This window comes from Sarcophilus harrisii, chromosome 1, assembly GCF_902635505.1.
Source record: "Sarcophilus harrisii chromosome 1, mSarHar1.11, whole genome shotgun sequence".
Classification (NCBI taxonomy): Eukaryota; Metazoa; Chordata; class Mammalia; order Dasyuromorphia; family Dasyuridae; genus Sarcophilus; species Sarcophilus harrisii.
In genome coordinates this window covers 264,065,479-264,083,582 of record NC_045426.1, presented here as the reverse complement: position 1 = coordinate 264,083,582, position 18,104 = coordinate 264,065,479, and the positions used below count along the sequence as shown (strand labels likewise).

Sequence of the window (18,104 nt, the reverse complement as noted above, 5' to 3'; positions counted from 1 at the left end):
GTCTACACTACACCACTAGATCCCAGTGAGGAACTCCCTCTACTGATTAAGCACTTACTATGTGACAATCACTATGCTAAGTCCTGGGGATGTAAAGTAGGACCAAAAAATGGTCCTTGCCCTAAAGAGCTTACTTTGTAATGTGGGAAATAACATGCAAACAAATATGTGCAAACAAAATAGAGACAGGATATATTGGAGATTATTTCAGAGAGAAGGCACTCATACCAAAAGAGCTGGGGGAAGGTCAATAAAGACTTTTTGAGGAAGATGAGACTAGTTATAAAAGCCAGGAGATAGAGAAAAGATTGGGGAGTGGAGGGAATAAAACAGTAAGTTTCAAAATCTAAATCTGAACACTTATTTTACTCACTCCAGTCTAGTATCCTGTGCACTAAACCATTCTCTCTCCAAAAAAAAAGAAAAAAAGAAAAAAGAAAAGAAAAGAAAAAGAAAAAAAATCCTGATAATATTAAGGTTTCAGCTGCCATCCCTGGACAGGCAACCAGAGGACAATCTTGTGGATTTTAATAATTAGCAGAGAATGCTAGTGTTGATTTTACTGCCCTATGTGGTTCTTGGGAAAGGGAGGGAGTGGCGGAAAGTTCTTTGGGTTGGTACGTTGGGATTTAATTAATTGTGTTGCCCCAGTAAATTTTTGGAGTATGCTTAGCAAAGATACTGGGGTGATTTGTTATTTCAGCAGTTCATTTAACAGATGAGGAACTGAGGTAAACAAGGTAAAGTAACTTGACCAAGGTCACAAAGTTACTAAGTATCTAAGGCCAGATTTTTCTCTTCTTAACTCCAGGTCCAGGGGTTTATCCACTGTGCCGTCCAGCTGCCCCTAACATATTGATAAATTTGTCAAAATCATGGATAACATAGAGAACCTTCAGAGTTCAATTCTGTGTCTGGTCTTAAGCAAAATTGTCAACTTGACAAAATGTCTTCAGATCCCTCAGGTCTCCCTTGTCCCTTTCCCCTTGTTTCCTCCAAAGGTCAGGAACTTTCTTTCTCTAACTCTTCAGGACACAGAACTGATTGGTTACAGACATATTAAGATTGTATGTCTGGCAATCAAGCAAGTAAGCATTTATTAGGCACTTATTGTGCTCCAGGCACTATGTTAAGCATTAGGGATTAGAAGCAAGGCAACAACAAAAGCAAAACAAAACAAAACAAAAAAACCCCCACAGTCCCTACCCTCAAGAAGCTCACATTCTAATGATGTCACAAGGATCTAAAGAGAAGACTTCTTGGAGAAAGACCAATGCTAAACTCAAAGTTTATGTGATACCAACCAATATACATTTATTAAGAATCTACTCTTTGCTAGGCACTGTAGGATACAAAGAGAAAAAAAAAAACTCCTCATGTTTAGAGTTTAGATAATAGCAGAATGTAGAGGAAGGAGGTGGGGGATTTCTTTTGGGAAGGGGACTTTCCAGAACCTTGTGACATCGTGTTTCATTGGTGACTAAGCTTAGCACATGGGACCCTTAATCTTTAGCTTGAATGCACAAAAGAAACACAAACACCAGCCAACTTAAAAATAACCAATAGATCTGTATCCCCAAGAAATCATAAAGGAGGTGAAAGGAGGATCACATGTGCAAAAATATTTGTAACAGTTCTTTTTGTGGGGGCAAAGAACTAGAAAATGAGTAGATACCCATCAATTGGAGAATGGCTGAATAAGTTATTGTGCATGGAAGTAATGGAATCTTATTGTTGTATAAAAAATGTTCTTTAACAAAAAGGCTGATTTTAGAAAGGCCTGGAAGGATTTACATGAACTGATGCTAAGTGAAATAAGCAGAACCAGGAAAACAATGTACTCAGTAACAGCAAAATTGTGCATTGATCAATTATGAAAGACTTGGTTCTTCTCAGAGGTTCAGTGATCCAAAGTAATCCCAATTAACTTTGGATATAAAATGACACCTGCATCCAGTCAGAGCTATGGAGACTGAATGTAAATCAACACATACTATGTTCACTTTGTTTTCTTCTATTTTTTTCTCTTGTGGTTCTTCCCTTTTGTTCTGATTTTTCTCTCTCAATATGATTCATAGGGAAATATGTAAAAAAGAATGTACATGTATAATCAAAAAAACCAAAACATGTTTTATATGTAATTAAGGAAAATAAACAGAAATATATATATGTCTGTATGTATATATATATATATATTTATACATCCACACACATATATATATATATATAAAATAAAAGAAATCTAGACAGAATAGATAAGGAAGTTAAAAAAACCTGGAGGCTAGCACTAATATACTACCTTGCATGATTGATACTTATTAAATATTTAAATTTGTTGACTTGAGACTTGGATTCTAGTCTCAGTTCTTCCACCTCCCATCTTTGTGATTTTTGGTTAAGTCACTTTCCCATCCCTGGGTCTCACTTTTTTCCAACTAAGACCTTGCCTCTATCAGATAAACAAAACTGACAAAAAGGAAAAATGAGAAATGGTGGAGGGCTGTGGGAAAATGCTTTGTTGATGAAACTATGAAGTCTTGGTCCAGTCATTCTGAAAATGAATTTATAACTATATGTGAAAAATAACTGAATTATCTATACTCTTTAATCTAGTGATATTGCAAGGACTATACTTTATTAAAGAGGAAAGAGAAAGGGAGAGAAAGAAGGAAAGGGAGAGGTAAGGGGGAGGAGAGAGGAAGGAAGGGAAGGTGACAGACAAAGAGAAACAGGGAGGGGGAAGAGAAAAAAAAGAAAAGAAGGTGGAGAGGGAAAGAGAGGGGGAGGAAAAGGATCCATATGTACATTTTTGTTTTGTAGTACCAAAAAACTGGATATTAAAGGGTTGCCCACTAATTGGGGAATGGCTGAACAAATCATGGTATTTGGATGTAATAGAATCTTACTGTATGATAAGAAATGACAAAAGGTACAGTTTTGGAGAAACGTGGGACACAAACTCTTGTGAAATGAAATGACAAGAACCAGGAGAATAACTTACACAATTAACAATAACATTGTAAAAATAATCAACTTCAAAAGATTTCACACTGAACAATGTAATGACTAATTCTGATTCCAAAGGGCTTAAAAAAAATGAGACACCTACATCCTAATAGAGAGTTGAGTAGCTCTGAACACACACATATATAACATTTTGGGGATGCTGCCAACTTGGGAATTTATTTTGCTTAATGAGGCATGTTTGTTATAAGAATTTTTATTTTCTTTGGAGGGGGGGAGTGTTAGAAGAGAAAGAAAATAAATGCTTATTAATTTTTTAAAAATAAAATTAGCTTTTTTTCTAAAGATTCTTTTTTGCTCCAAAACATTATGATTCTTAAAAGCTCAAAGAAAAATTAGCCAAATAAATAAGTATTTATCTTTTGTTGTTAGTTACTTCAATCACATATGATTGTGACAACATTTGGGATCTTTTCAGCAAAGATAATGGTTTGCCATTTCCTTTTTCAGCTCATTTTACAGAGGATGTAACTAGACAAACAGAGTTAAGTGACTTGCACAGGGTCACCCAGTTAGTAAATATCTGAAGCCGAATTAGAACTCAGTTGCTCCTGACTCCAGTTCCAACACTCCATCCACTGAGTCACCTAAGTGTCACGCATTTATCTTGTGCTTAGTAGATGTCAAGCACTGTGCTAAACATTGGTTAATATAGCACCACTCAGGAATGTGCAAATACACTGACAATTATACCACAACCACCTTGAGTTTCCAGCAGAATTTCCTGGTGGGGAATTGTGGTGGGGAAAAGAATCAGAAAAAAACAAATCTCCCTGCCAACACCTAGAATTTTCCAGATTTAAAAAAAAAAACAAATGAAAAGCATGAAAATAGAGTAGATATAGAACTGGCCTTAGACCAAATTTCAAGTCTCACCTCTGACTAATACTGTGGGACCTTAGTTGTGCAGTGGAAAGAGCACCAAACTTGGACTCTGCAAGACTTGTCTTCCTGAATTCAAGTCTAGCCTCAGACATTAGCGGTGTGACCCTGGGTAAGTCATCTAACTCTAGTTTGCCTCAGTTTACTCATCTGTAAAATGATCTGGAGAAGGAAATAGAAAAGCACTCTAGTATCTTTGCCAAGAAAACTCCAAATGGAATCATAGAGTCAGATATGACTGAACAGAAGAACATACTCCGAGTAAGTCACTTAACCTTAAAGTGTGCTAGGCAGCTCTTTAAGGCTTGGCAGATAAGGTGCCAGCCTGCATTAGTAGAGGGAGTTTGCTCAGCTAGGAATTCCCTGTACCAATAAAATCAGAGAGTCTAAGTCTTTTTTCCCCTGCTCTTCAAGCAAGCTAATGTAAATTGACTGGCCATCCATCCATTACAGCTCTTCAGATAAAGAGCATCCTTAGAAATCTGATCTTTCAGCAACTGATTAAGAATCTTTCCATAGCTGAAAATTATCTGTGTTCTGACCAGCAACACAAGTACACTGCTCTTGATTCATTAAGGAACATTTAAAAAAAACAACCAGAGGAAATAGTGGTTGTGGATGGACAGTAATTTAATTTCCAAGATACATCCTTATTGCAGGGCCAGGGGAAGGAGAGAAGATGAGTGCTGAGAAGAGGAAAAAATTAAAAGCCAGTTGCAAAGTCTGCTTCATTTGAGGTCAAAGTGATAAACTTGCCAGTAGAGCACCTCACAGTTATCTAAATTACTAGGGCATTGGTATTTTCATGTGTCATTGAATTTGTATGGTGGTAACCCCATTATTCATCTTTTAATGAGAGATCAGCTTGAGAGGGATCAAAGTATTATGTAGGATCAGCGGTCGATCACTGAGGCACTTTGCCATATTTTAATTTGTCTTCTCTTTGGTTAGAACAGAATTTGGCTGCTGTAAATCAAGATCAAGCTCTCTGAAAAGGAGTAAGCCTGCTAGAGAAGTCTGATGTGATTTGAAGGCCAGAAAATTAGTCATATCTGACAGCTCTTTTGGCAGTGAAGAAGCAGACTGAATGTGCAATAGGCTCTTTTATGCATAGGACAGGTAGGTGGTACAGTAGGTAAAGCTTGGACTCAGAAAAATCCAAGTTCAAAACCAGTCTCAGATGCTTCCTAGTTGTGTGATTCTGGGCAAGTCACTCACTCTATTTTCCTCAGTCTCCTCATTTGTAAAATGAGCTGGGGAAGGAAATGGTCAACCATTCTAGTATCTTTGCCAAGAAAACTCCTAATCAGATCACAAAGACTAGGATATGATTGAAAAATTACTGAACAACAAATTTCTGTGTGTGGGAGCACAAGCTAAGCTTGGATTCCTTCTAAGTTGGCTCAAATTTTCCCATTCTATATCTACAGATTGGTGTACCAGAGGCCTTATTGCCACTGGTCATTGTGGTTATAATAGGAAGCAGTGTGGGTATTCTGGGAAGATCACTAAATTAAAATTCAGAGGAGTTAAAATAAAATCTCATTTCTGCTGCTTAATCCCTGTTTGACTAAGTAAGCATTTTGATACTTTCTGGGCTTCTGGTCCCTAATATCTTAAATGAAGGGTTAAACTAGATAACTACTAAAATCTCTTTCAGCTCTAGATTCTAAAACATTTAGATTCCTTAAGCTCTGTGGAGTGAACTTTTCTGAAAAGGAAGCTCAAAAGAAATTTATATCAGATAGGTAAGATCCAAAGTCATTATATAAACTTTACTTAATAACAGTTAGGGCAACCACAACTACCTAAATATTGAAATACAGGCCCAAAGGCTCTTAAGAATTACCTTAAAAGGTTACCATACCCAAGAATACATTTTACAGTAGGAGAGTTAATTCAATCAACAAACATTTATTAAGTGTTTACTGTTTACCAGGCACTGTGCTAAGAACTAAGGGTACAAAGAAAGGCTCTCAAGGAGCTCACAGTTTAGTGGGGAAGACCAACATTCTGTTTCTTCTGCTATTAATTCAAAGAAATAAGGGCAGCTAGGGAGAGCTCATCTAACCAAATTTGTCCCATGGCCAGTAAGAGGTTGAAAGTAACCCTGATCCTGACCTTACAGAGAAGGACCAGAAGATCCAAGTGCTAAAACTTGTACCTCAGCTTCATCATCATCAGACTAGATGATTTAGAGTATCTTCTAAGCTTTAAATCTATGATTCCAGAATTTTCTTTGACCTAAAAGAACCTTGGATACCCCCAATCTAATCCACTCATTTGATTTTACTTTTAGTTTCAATAGCATTTTATTTTTCCATTTACATGTAAAGAGTTTTCTTTTTTATAATGGCTTTTTATTTTTCAAAATACATGCAAAAATATTTTCAGCATTCACCCTTACAAAACCTTATGTTCCATATTTTCCCCCTCCCTCCTCTTTCCTCCCTTCTCTGGAAAGCAAGTAATCCAATATAGGTTAAACATGTACAATTGTAAAGATAGTTTTCAATATTCATTTTTGTAAGAGATTTTGAATTCCAAATTTTCTTTTCTCCCTCCCCTACCTTCAATCTCCCCAAGACAATAAGCAATCTGATATTGGTTAGACATGTACAATCATTTTAAACACATTTCTATATTAGTCATGTTGTAAAAGAAAAATCAGAACAAAAGGGAAAAAACCCATGAGAGAAAAAAAAGCAGACAAAGAAAAATTAGTATGCTTCAGTGGCAAGGAACTAGAAATAGAGTGGATGCCCATCAGTTGTGGAATGGCTGAATAAGTTATTATATAGGAAGGTAATATATTATTATTGTTCTATAAAAAATGATGAGCAGACCAATTGGAGAAAAGTCTGGAAAAACTTATGTGGACTGATTCTGAGTGGTGAGCAAAAGCAAGAGAATATTGTTCAAAATAATGGCAAAATTATGTGATGATCAATACTGATGAACTTGGCTTTTTTCAACAATGAGGTGATTCAAGGCAATTCCAATAGACTTGGGATAGAAAATGCCAGTCCATATAGAGAGAAAACTACAGAGACTGAATGTGGTTCAAAACATTGTACTTTTACCATTATTTTTTTCTTTCTCATATGTTTTCCTCCTTTTATAATTATTCTTTTTGTACAACATTACAAATATGGAAATATATATAAAAGGATTGCAAATATTTAACCTATATCAGATTGCTTGCTGTTTTGGGAGGGAGGGAGAAGTCAGATGTCCTGAGAGCCAATCTATTTCTTTAGCCATAATGTCAGCTGTTATGATGCCTTGTACCTCTTATTCATGAACCATAGATACAGAGCCAGGACCAAAACAATCTGGATCAACCCATGAGAGAGTGAAACAGCATTAGGAAGTTACATAGCACATTGGAAAGAGATCTAGAGTCAGAAGTTTTTGTTGTTGCTGTCACAACTTTTTGTGATCTCATACATCAGCATGCCAGCCTGTTCTATCTTCCACAATCTCTCAGAATCTGACCAAGTTCATGCTCATTGCTTCTTTGACACTAGTTAACCATCTCATTCTATGTTATCCTTTTTGCCATCAATCTTTCTCAACATCAGGTTCAGAAGACATCCCTCTTCTGAGGTTTACTATCTATTTGGCTATGTGACTTGGATAAATCACATAACCTTCCTAGACTTCAGTTTCCTCATCTGTAAAGTTTCTGAACATTTTCTCATCTCTAGATCTATAACTCCAGAACATCCCTTGACTTACAGAGCAACCACTATCCCTGCAAGGGCAAACATATAATAGGGGTCAAGAGATGAGGTTAGGGGAAGTCAAGCCGTGGAAAAACTCTGAACATCCCAAGGGCTGATGATTTCTCCTGGTCTTTCATAAAAATGGAAATGAGGTTGGCTCAAAACAAATATTAATGAGAAGAGAAAGGGTAGAAGAGAGAAAAGTGCCACTTTGTCAATTATCAAAACATACCCAGAAGTAACGGGTGGGGAGAGGAGAGGAGCCAGCTAGGAGTTTTGAACACAGGTAGCAATGCAGGCTTTCCAATAAGAAAGCAAAAAGCAGCCAAATGACACCAATGTCAAACCAATTAGCAACTTAATCATGCATAGTGATAAAAAGAGACATCCCTTTTAAAGGGGGAGGACTAGAAAAGGAGACTAGAACGCACTATAAAGTGGCATTTTTTTTCCTTATCTAACTGACTGCAGCAAGGTGAGGGGAGCCCCTGGGTAGCAGAACAATCTGCCAGCAAAAGAGATTATTTCCAGTTGAGAACTCCATTCCTTACCTGCAGAATAGGGTTCTTGCTTTTCCGTGTAAATGAATTCCTTCCTTTCATACTTGGCTCGGATCCACTGCTCTCGGAGGAGTCTGAAAGACACAGAGAAGAGACAAGGTCTGGGTGCTGAAAGGAAAGCTGTGATCATTAATTCGACAAGGAAGATGGCAGCTGAGTGCACAAATTCCTGGGAAATGAATTTGCAGGTCAGTGGCTCTCAGGAAGCCCCCTGACCTCAAAAGACTTGGAGATGTTGTCTTTTGAGTACTAACAATACCATTGCTGTAAAACCATATGGGAAAAAAAGAAGCCTTAATCAAAATTCATTTTAACAGCCTCATCCACTCTCAGAGTACACTCATCAGAGGAGTTAGTTACTCTCTGTGCAAACTGCCCACGGCTGTGTTTAGCACTTACCAATGTAAATATTTTTTGATTCTAAACAATTAGGCTCAAAATGACACAGCCTTCATCCTCTGAATGTACAAGAGTGGAATTATTATACAAAGGCGGGGATTCTGAGAAGGGTGAGAGGGTCTCTGATATGACCAAGTCAGCCATTGAAACAAAAAGCAGAGACTGGGCAAGCCCAGGATTTTGCATGTTAATGGATTTTTGCCCTTTTATTCAAGATTTATGAGTAGCTTTCTCACTTGAATGCCTGAAGTAGTAATTTTTTTAAGATACTGGTATATGGAGATGAGATGTTTATGATCTTTGAAGGTCTGACAAAGGACAGCAAATGTTGAAACAGCCCCCAACTCTTTTTTGCCCATGCTAACTTACACCATCCATATTCCAAAGGATCTGTGAGATCTTCCATAGTTATATTCCCTCCAATAATGCAGATGGTATCCCCTCTCTACCTTTTTATCTAGTGTGATTCTTAACTATATGTCCTCATAAATCTTCCTATAATTATAGGAACTTTGGGTCATAGATTTAGATCTAGAAAGAACCCCAAAGGCACTCAAACCTATCATTACTTAAAGACAAGAAAATTGAAGTGCATGGAAGTTTAATCATTTACCCTTAGCCAGAGAATTAATAGATATTAGAGGGAGAATTTGAATCCAGGTCTTTCTTGATTCATTCTTTCTCATAATAACATGGAGGAGTATTCTAAGTCTATTTAACAAGCATTTATTTATTAAGCACCAACACTGTGATCATCATTATTACTGGACATCTGAGCACATGAAAGGAAGGTCATATTACAGACATCAGAGCTCAGACATAAGTCTCCTCCATTTATTGTCTTTGAGGAATGTAGTTCCTTCCCTCATTCTGATAATATAGTGAGTCATCTTAAGTTGTGAGGGAGGAAATGAGTTTTCAGCAAGTGGCTCCCTGAGCATATTCCAGCTCTGGGAATGAACATAAAACCTGTGGTCATTCTGACTATTGCTAAAGCTGCTGAAAAAAAAAAAAGTTCTCTCTAGCATTATCTAATATGAAGAGGGAATCCAAGGACTCCAGTGTGCTTTTGCTTTCTGGATAATGGAGGGAATTCCCAGTGGATTTCAGGCTTTTCCTCCTGCCAACTTTCACAGAAGGTAGATTACCTGCCTTCATGTACAACATCCCTTAGGCCATCTTAAGAGGGATGTTCCGAAACTATAGGCAAAGGCCCAAAGAAGCAAAAACGGAAATGATTAATAGCATGAGAGGCAAGATTTATGAGAGACAGTTAAATAACTTATGTGCTTTTGATCCAGAGAGAATAAGACATATTAAGGGTAGATGTATAAAAGGTAACTGATTACAGTGATGACTCAATTTTTCTATGTTGAAAGAGGGAGGTAAGTTAGATCAAGGGTGCCCAAAATGATTATGTGGGGGTCCATGTACCCCTGAAGGAATGAGAAGCTTGTAAAAAAGACAGAGGAATATTTGGTTGTTTCATAGTCCATAGATATAGACTTGGAAGGGATCAGACAGTCCAAAAGGTCCAACTCCTTCATTTTACAGTTGAAAAAACTGAGGCAAATAGAGGTTAAAGTAACTTGCTCAGGGTCACAAAATAAATAAGTATATGAATGTACCAATTCCAAGTCTAGTGTTCTATCCAATAAAAAGAAAATAACTATATTGTCCTATTGAAATTATGGACATAGATATGGTAAATTCTATCATTTATTTCCTTTCATATTGAAGAAGGAGTATGGGAAAGTTTGGTGAAAATCAAAGGATACAAGATCCAAAAGTGGTTAGGAACCCAGAGTTGGATGATTTCTAAGCCTGTTCCCAGGTGTGACTTTCTTTGATTCTAAGTAATTCTCCATCTTCCCTGGGGAATGAAAAAAATTGATCTACACTTCCACTTCTCCACTTATCCAGCTTCAGATTCTTTCCATCTTCAAAGCCTACCTCAAATGTCACTCTTGCCCAGAAGACTTCCATAATCATTCTAACTTACAGAGCTTTTTCTTCTTTTTAACCTGCTGAATACTTGTGAAATGAAGAATTGGATGAGTTACAACAAAAAGGACTGAAGTTAGACTCTCAAAAGAGCTTTCTAGTTCTTAGTTGTAAGGATGATCTCACAAGGAGCAGAGTGCTAAGGGAAGAATGAAAATAAGACTCCACAATGATCTAGCTCACATAGTTTATGCTATGGATGTTTAGTGTTTCTGGAGTAGCAATATCTTCTTATTTTATTGTTGTGGAGCTGTTTTCAGTTGGGTCTAACTCTTTGTTGACCTTATTTAGGGTTTCTTGGCAGAGATAGTGGAGTGGCTTGCCATTTCCTTCTCCAGCAATTTATACAAGAGGAAACTGAGACAAAGAGGGTTAAGTGACTTGTCCAGGGTCATACAGCTAGAATGTGTCTGAGGCCAGATTGAACTCACGAAAATGAGTCTTCGTAACTCTAGGCTCAGCATTCTATGTACTTCACTGCTCCACCCTCTTGTTAGTTTGATTTTATAACACATTCCTTCAAGAACCATATTCAGGGCAGTTAGGTGGTACAGTGGATAGAGCACCAGCCCTGAAATCAGGAGGACCTGAATTCAAATCTGGCCTCAGATACTTGACACTTCCTAGCTGTGTGACCCTGGGTAAGTCATTTAACCCCAATTCCCTCGGTGGGGGGGGGGGGGGAGAGGAGTGGGGAGAGGAGGAACCATACACTATTTTTTTCATCAGATTAAAGTAAATTTAAATTAATTAATTAATTAATTAATTTGATTTTACAAATTGGTATGTTGTATGACTCTACCTGAAATAATAAAACACATCACAAGGAGATAAAAAAAAATCCAGAATTTGAAACCACTCTCAGTTTCTACCTGCCTTGGGGTGAGCAAGGGCTGAATCAATGGCTGCCATCCCATCCAACTCTTGAATTCTAAAAGTTACAAAGAATGTAGAAAGGGCAGGAAGCTATCTTTCCAAAAGTGGTATCCATTGTGCAATCTCTCTATCTCTTTTCTTCTGGACACAAGACAATGTTCTCTCTGATGGGTAGCAAAGGGCATAGAACTCTCATAAATATTGCTTGGAGTTTGGAAGAGGTGATGGGTGAATGAAGAGGATATTTTCACAACATTATAGCTTTAGGGAATTTTGTGGAAATACTTAGTTCTCACTTGCAGGTGAGTGAAAAGAAAAGTAGATGTAATGGAAAGAACAATGATTTGGGATTGAGGAATCCTGGTTCTGTTACTGATTTTGCCAAAATTCTTTCCACTATAGAAGACCACTTTCCCGGCTCTTCTCTTCGGACTGTTTTGAAGAATGAGAATTTGTGTCTTGGATTGCTGTGAAAGATGGTTCAGGAGAAGCCTGGTAAGACCCTTATGAATTTCCCTTGCTGCTAAATTCCCTTTCTCTTTTATAAGGCACAACCTGTCCTGAACCAGAATGTTCCTTTTGCCCTTTTAACAACACTGATTCATGACTGGCTCATATCTCAAGGAGATTATACCCTTGTAATTAGCATCTTAAAGGGAAAATAGAGAGAGACACAGACAAGAGGGACAATAGGAAAAAACACAAAGAGCAAAGGGTGACATTGGGACTTGAATTCAGTTCTCTAAAGAGAATGCCTACAAAATGTGCACAGTTCTAGATATGGAACAAAGCAAGGGAACAGCAAGGGACAGAGCCATGAAATGAGATATAACTTTAGATTTCAGCCTTTCACTAATACTGTGAGTTATGGGGACTGTGTAGATCCAAGGAAGTAGATTCTTTAACAATTTCAAATTCTTTCCTCTCTAAAAGAGAAATGGGGTGGGGAGGAGAAGGGAAGATCTAGCGATTGCATAAAGTTTCTTAGGGAAATGGGGCTTAACAGAGAAGTAAGGGTGTTGTCTTGATTGTTTATAGAATTGGATACAAGTTCTTTTTTTTCCTTTGATAGGTTGAATAAAACCTGTCCTACGTTCAATCTTTTTTTAACCTAAGTACTTGCATGGAACTGAAGTCCCTTTTCTCTTTATTTATTAATTAGGTAGATTGATTATAGAGGCTCAGACATAAGACAAAATCTGATGATACTTGAGGAAATCCAGAATGTGCATTATGATTACCGAAAAGCTCCCCAATGTGAAACTGGTCCCTATAAACTCAGAGTTTCAGTTTCAGGCCACTAGTTACACGGGGACTTAATTCTGCAGTCTGGCTGAAATTTACCTTTTCATTCTTACTTCAAATTACTCTCCATCATATATACTACATTCTAGTAAAATTGGACTGCTAGTTCTTCCTTGAGCTTGCCCCACTATCTTATCTTTATACATTTACCAAAATCATCTCCTATGCTTGAAATGCACTCCCTCTTCATCTCTACTTCCAGAATCCTTCTCCTACTTCAGGGATCAGGGTCAGCTCCTTTCTAGATCTCCTTCACTGGAAGTGTTCTCCCTCATCTTCAATTTGTTTGGCATTTCTTTCATACCCTTCACTTTATATCTCACATTATACTTATCTGAGTTTACACCCACTAATAGAAAGCCAGCTTTTAAAAAGTTTTTATTGGTCTTGTGTGTTTTTCATCATAACAGTTTTCCCCTATATTTTTCCCTTTTCCAAGAGTCATCCTCATATTTAAAAAATAATTATCTTTTTAAGAGGGACAATTAAGTGGCACAATGGATAGAGTTAGAAAGACCTGAATTCAAAGTTATCCTTAGATACTTTCTAGCTATTTAACTCTGGACATGTCACTTAACTCTGCTTGCCTCAGTTTCCTCATCTATAAAATGAGTTGGAAAAGAAAAAGGCAAATCATTCCAGTACCTTTGACAAGATAACCCCAAATGAGGTCATGATGAATTGGGCATGACTGAAAACAACTGAACAACATCTTTTTAAGAAAAAAGAAAGGAAAAATAAGAAATATCAGAACAACCAACCAACATACTGAAAAAGCTCTAAAATCTGTGTAATGTTCAATATTGTGGTCTTTTCACCTTCAGAAAGAGAGAGGTGAGAGGAGTGGAAGGAAGGTTGGAGATGTCCTTTCAAATATAAGCTTCTTAAGGGGAGGGAACATGTTATTTCTATTTTTCTATATCCAATAAGAAGTGCCTTGTGCATACTGAGTGCTTAAAAATGTTTATTCAATCTGATTACATATATGAGAGTGCTTTTGAAGAGAAAAATTTATGGGAAGCAACCCTCAATCAGCACCCACAATAATGATGATATGATACAGAATTCCCCAGCAAATAATCTGTGCTTGCGTCCCCAGCCAGCACTTCTGGGCACAGATCTACCTCCTCTGACAACCATATGATACAAGAGATCACAAATATTCTCACAAGGGCAAGACATGCCTGGGCTATTACTTAGGTTCAGCGAAGATGGAGTTGAAAACTGCCTATAAATATTCATTAGTAACAGACTCTGATGCTCCAATTAGCATTTTCCATGGGGAGGTCAGCTGCCCACACTGCTCTATAAAACCTGAGTTGGCAGGACCCAAGACCTTAGAACATGATGAATTGTGATGGGGGTTCTTACATCAGTCAGCCTAGGTTTGCTTTAGCCTGCACACAGATGCTTCCCTGCTACTTCTTCCAGCAGGACTTGTAATAGGATCAGGCAAATCTAAGAGGTCCACAAAAGATCATCTGGTTCAGCTTTCTGCTTTCAGGCCCAAACTACTTATGAGTATTCTCTTCTTCAAAGTCCCAGGGGAAAGAGACTCATTTTTTAATTCATGGTTTTATCCATCCTATAATTTTAGGATTTTAAGTCTTTGGTGATCTGTTAAATTCACAGATTTCAAGCTGAAAAAAACTTTTAACAATCCATCTAGTTCAAAGATTTCATTTTAGAGATGAGGTAACTGAGGTCCATTTAGGGGAAATGACTTTACTTTGGCAGCAACATTCAAACCCTGATCCTCTTCAAAGCCATTGTTTTTTCTTCTATCTGAACTTTTAGCTTCTTACTCCTACAAGAAACCCCTGAATTATAGGATGGGTAATCAAAATAAAAAAGTGAGTTCCTTTCCCTTGAGGCTTTGAAGAGAAGAATACTCAAAATGTTGAGAGTGAGTAATTTGTGCTTGAAGGCAGAAACTGGACCAGGTGACCCTTTGGGGACCTCTAAGGTTTGCCTAATCCTATTATGGGTGCTGCTGCAGGAAGCAATAGGGAAGACTAAGGCAAACCCAGGCTGATTGATGTAAGAACCCTTTTTTTTGAGTCAAGGACCCCTTAAGAGTGAGAAGCCTATGGACCTCATTCTCACAACAATGTTTGTATTTTTTAAGTATTAAAGGAAATACTAAATTCTAGTAAATGAAAGGAAAGATGTCATTTTCACCCCTCCATCTAAGTTTACAGACTCCCTGAAATTTATCTACAGACTCCCTTCCTATGTGAAGAACTTCAGCACCACACCACAGACTTTGCAATTCTTTCTTGAGTCTGATGTAAATTTCTCCTGATTCAGCACAATCTTATTTCCAAATGCACATGCAAATTATCTGATCTAGCTCTGAGCAGGTAGAACTGCAGCATCTTTGGAGTTGATAGAGTTGGATTTCCATGGTCAACTAATCCTTTCCCTTTCAGAAAATTTCAACCCAATGGAGACAGAAGCTGGAGAAGGATAGAGATAGCAGCTATTCATGCCTGACTGTGCTGACAAATAGTTTTGTTTTACTTCTGGATAAAATCAGGTTTACTTTTCCATCTACCCAAGAGCACTTCAGTCTAAAGGGATATAAGCCACTTCTGAACTCCTTTCTATGACATGTACACATACAATCTGTACCATGCCTCCCGGCATTTTTCTGCCACATTATATTGCGTTTTGCTGTTCCATGTGTGAATCTAAGGAGCCAGTAATTTCCTTGAAAGCAGGGAATATATCTCCTTCTCCTCTCATACCTTTCTCATTGCCAATAATGGGGATGAGCATATAGTTAATGCTGGATGAATTAAACTGAGACTCCTTCATTTTAACCAACTGATCGTATCTCCCTTGCTTCTCTTCCAGATTCAATTTCTCCACCTGTACTATTTGTATAACACACCATCTAGGTGGCTCATTGGTTAGAATACTGGGTCTGGAGTCAGGAATAACTGAGTTCAAATTCAGCCTCAGATACTTACTAGCTATGTGACCCTGGATAAATCACCTCACTCTGTTTGTCTCAGTTTCCTCATATGTAAAAGGAGTTGGAGAAGGAAATAGCAAGCCACACCAGTATCTTTGCAAAGACATCCCCAAATGAAGTTGCAAAGAGTCAGACAACACTGAAAAAACAGACCAACAACAAAAATAACATCTACCTCACAGGGTTGCTGTAAGAATCAAATGAGAGGCTATTTAATATAGTGTACAGGTCAATGGGCTTGAAGCTAAGAAGTTCTGGCTTCAAATTCCACTTCAGCCATTTATTAACTGTGTGACTTTAGACAAATCACTTAACCTCTCTGCTGAAGATTCCTAATCTATAAAGTGAAGGGACTGGACCTCTAAGGTCCACTCCATCTCTAAATCTGTGATCTTATGAAAAAACAAACTCATAGAACTTGAGGAGACCTTAAAAGATAATTAAATTTAATTTAATAGAGAAGGAAACTGAGTCTCAAAGCCAGCTAATAATGACCAGTGTAGAGAAGGGATATGAACTCAAAATCAGCATTTTAAAAAATACAACATAAACCCTAGAATTCCAAATCTGAACAATGAAATGAAGTCAGAAGACCTGACCTCTTTTGACTGGGTGAACTTGGGGTCTCTAGCCTTCCATTTCTTTATCTATAAAGTGATAATGTTATGCCAGGTGATCTCTAGGGTTCCCTCCTGCTCTAAATTTTCTGCTCATTACAATGAATAACTTCACAGCAGACAGGCCATAACCAAATTGCAAGAAACTAATTAGGGCCAAGAAAAGCCATGGAGAGATTCTGGGAGCACCATGCCAAAGAAAGGTTGCCAAAGCTTCATTTGGTCAGGCCAGTGTCCTGGCTGACAGAAAAACTACTCATTTCTAGCTGTAAAACTGAATTTACTCTCATAAACTCTTGGGAAACAGCATCAGAATATATTACATTTGCCCCTACATCTCACAGGAAGCTACGAACAAAGATGTTGGTTTCCATCCAATAATAAAAGTGAGAAAAAGCAGTCACTAACTATTTCCTTTCCCAGATGTGAAGCTCAAAATACAAATATTTTTTTAAAATGACATGTGGAGAAAAGCCTGCTACCCACACATTCCCTGCCTGGGAGTGAAAGGGGGATGGTCCCAAAATTTGATCTGGGTCATGTAAGAATCAGGCTAGTTTTTTTCTTTTGTTTGGGTACAGAGTGGTTCCACCTACATCTGTTTAAAATATATATATAATACTTTTACTCTAGGGAGCAATTTTATTTTTTATTCATTTGTTCAAGAGTTTCTTGAGATGATATTCAGATCTCAGTTTGCTTGTATGACCTAAGTGTCCATATATATTACTCATCTCATTCAATGCTTTCAAAATCAGGTAAAGTTTAGCCAGCAGTACAACATGCCAGGTTGGAGATGGCCAAAGTTCAATTATATGGAGACAGAACTACAAGGATCAGGCAGGAGATCAAGTAAGACCTCAACAGTGGGCAGTGAGAGTATAAACTGGGGCTCAGCTCATTCGTTTCAACATTTTAATCAATGAGTTGAATGAAAGCATAGTGGAAAGGGATTCCAGGCAGCTCTATCTACTGCTCCATCTAGCTGCCATAAATTTGCTAATGACAAAAAGTTGGGAAGGACAGTTAACTCCTGGACTCTATCAAAAGGCTAAAGCAAATGACCCAAATCTAGTAATATAAAACTTAAGAGAAATAAGTGAAAAATCCCTCCATGGGGTCAGAAAGTTAACTGTGTAAAGACAGGATAGAAAGAAGTATGACTAGACAAGAATACATATGGAAAAAAAAAAAACAAACCAAAGAAACAAATATTGTAAGATTTGAGTGACATACAAGTCATGACAAATAAGTAAATGAATTCCCAGGTTTCATTCCTATGGTTCTGGTATCCTGAAAAAGGAAAGGGTATGGAAGTTTTCCTATATTTTTTATATGCATATTAGAACTCATTTCCCCATTATGAGAAAGATATATCTAAGAAAGGACAAAAAGTATGATAGAGACTCCAATTATGCTATAAAAGAATTTAAAAAAACATTCATTTCTTTAAAATTTTCAGTTCTTATGCCTAAAGGACAGCAAAACTGTACATAACCTTTGGTCTAGCAGTGTCACTATTGGGTCTGTATTCCAAAGAAATCATAAAAGAGGGGAAAAGACCCACATATGCTAAAATGTTCATAGCAGCCCTTTTTTTGTGGTGGCAAGGAATTCGAAATTGAGTAGATACCCATCAGTTGGGGAACGGCTGAATAAGTTATGGCATATGAATGTAATGAAATATTATTGTTCTATAAGAAATGATGAGCAGGTTAATTTCAGAAAA

General features: G+C 37.4%; 1 protein-coding gene across 1 annotated transcript in view; it reads right to left on the bottom strand.

Moving 5' to 3' along the window:
• The window catches only part of ADAP1 (ArfGAP with dual PH domains 1), a 178,123-nt gene that overhangs the window by 98,586 nt on the left and 61,433 nt on the right, over positions 1-18,104 (bottom strand). The window contains exon 4 of the mRNA XM_031941442.1: positions 8,186-8,268. Coding sequence (XP_031797302.1) covers positions 8,186-8,268 — 83 coding nt within the window. The remainder of the gene's footprint in view (positions 1-8,185; positions 8,269-18,104) is intronic.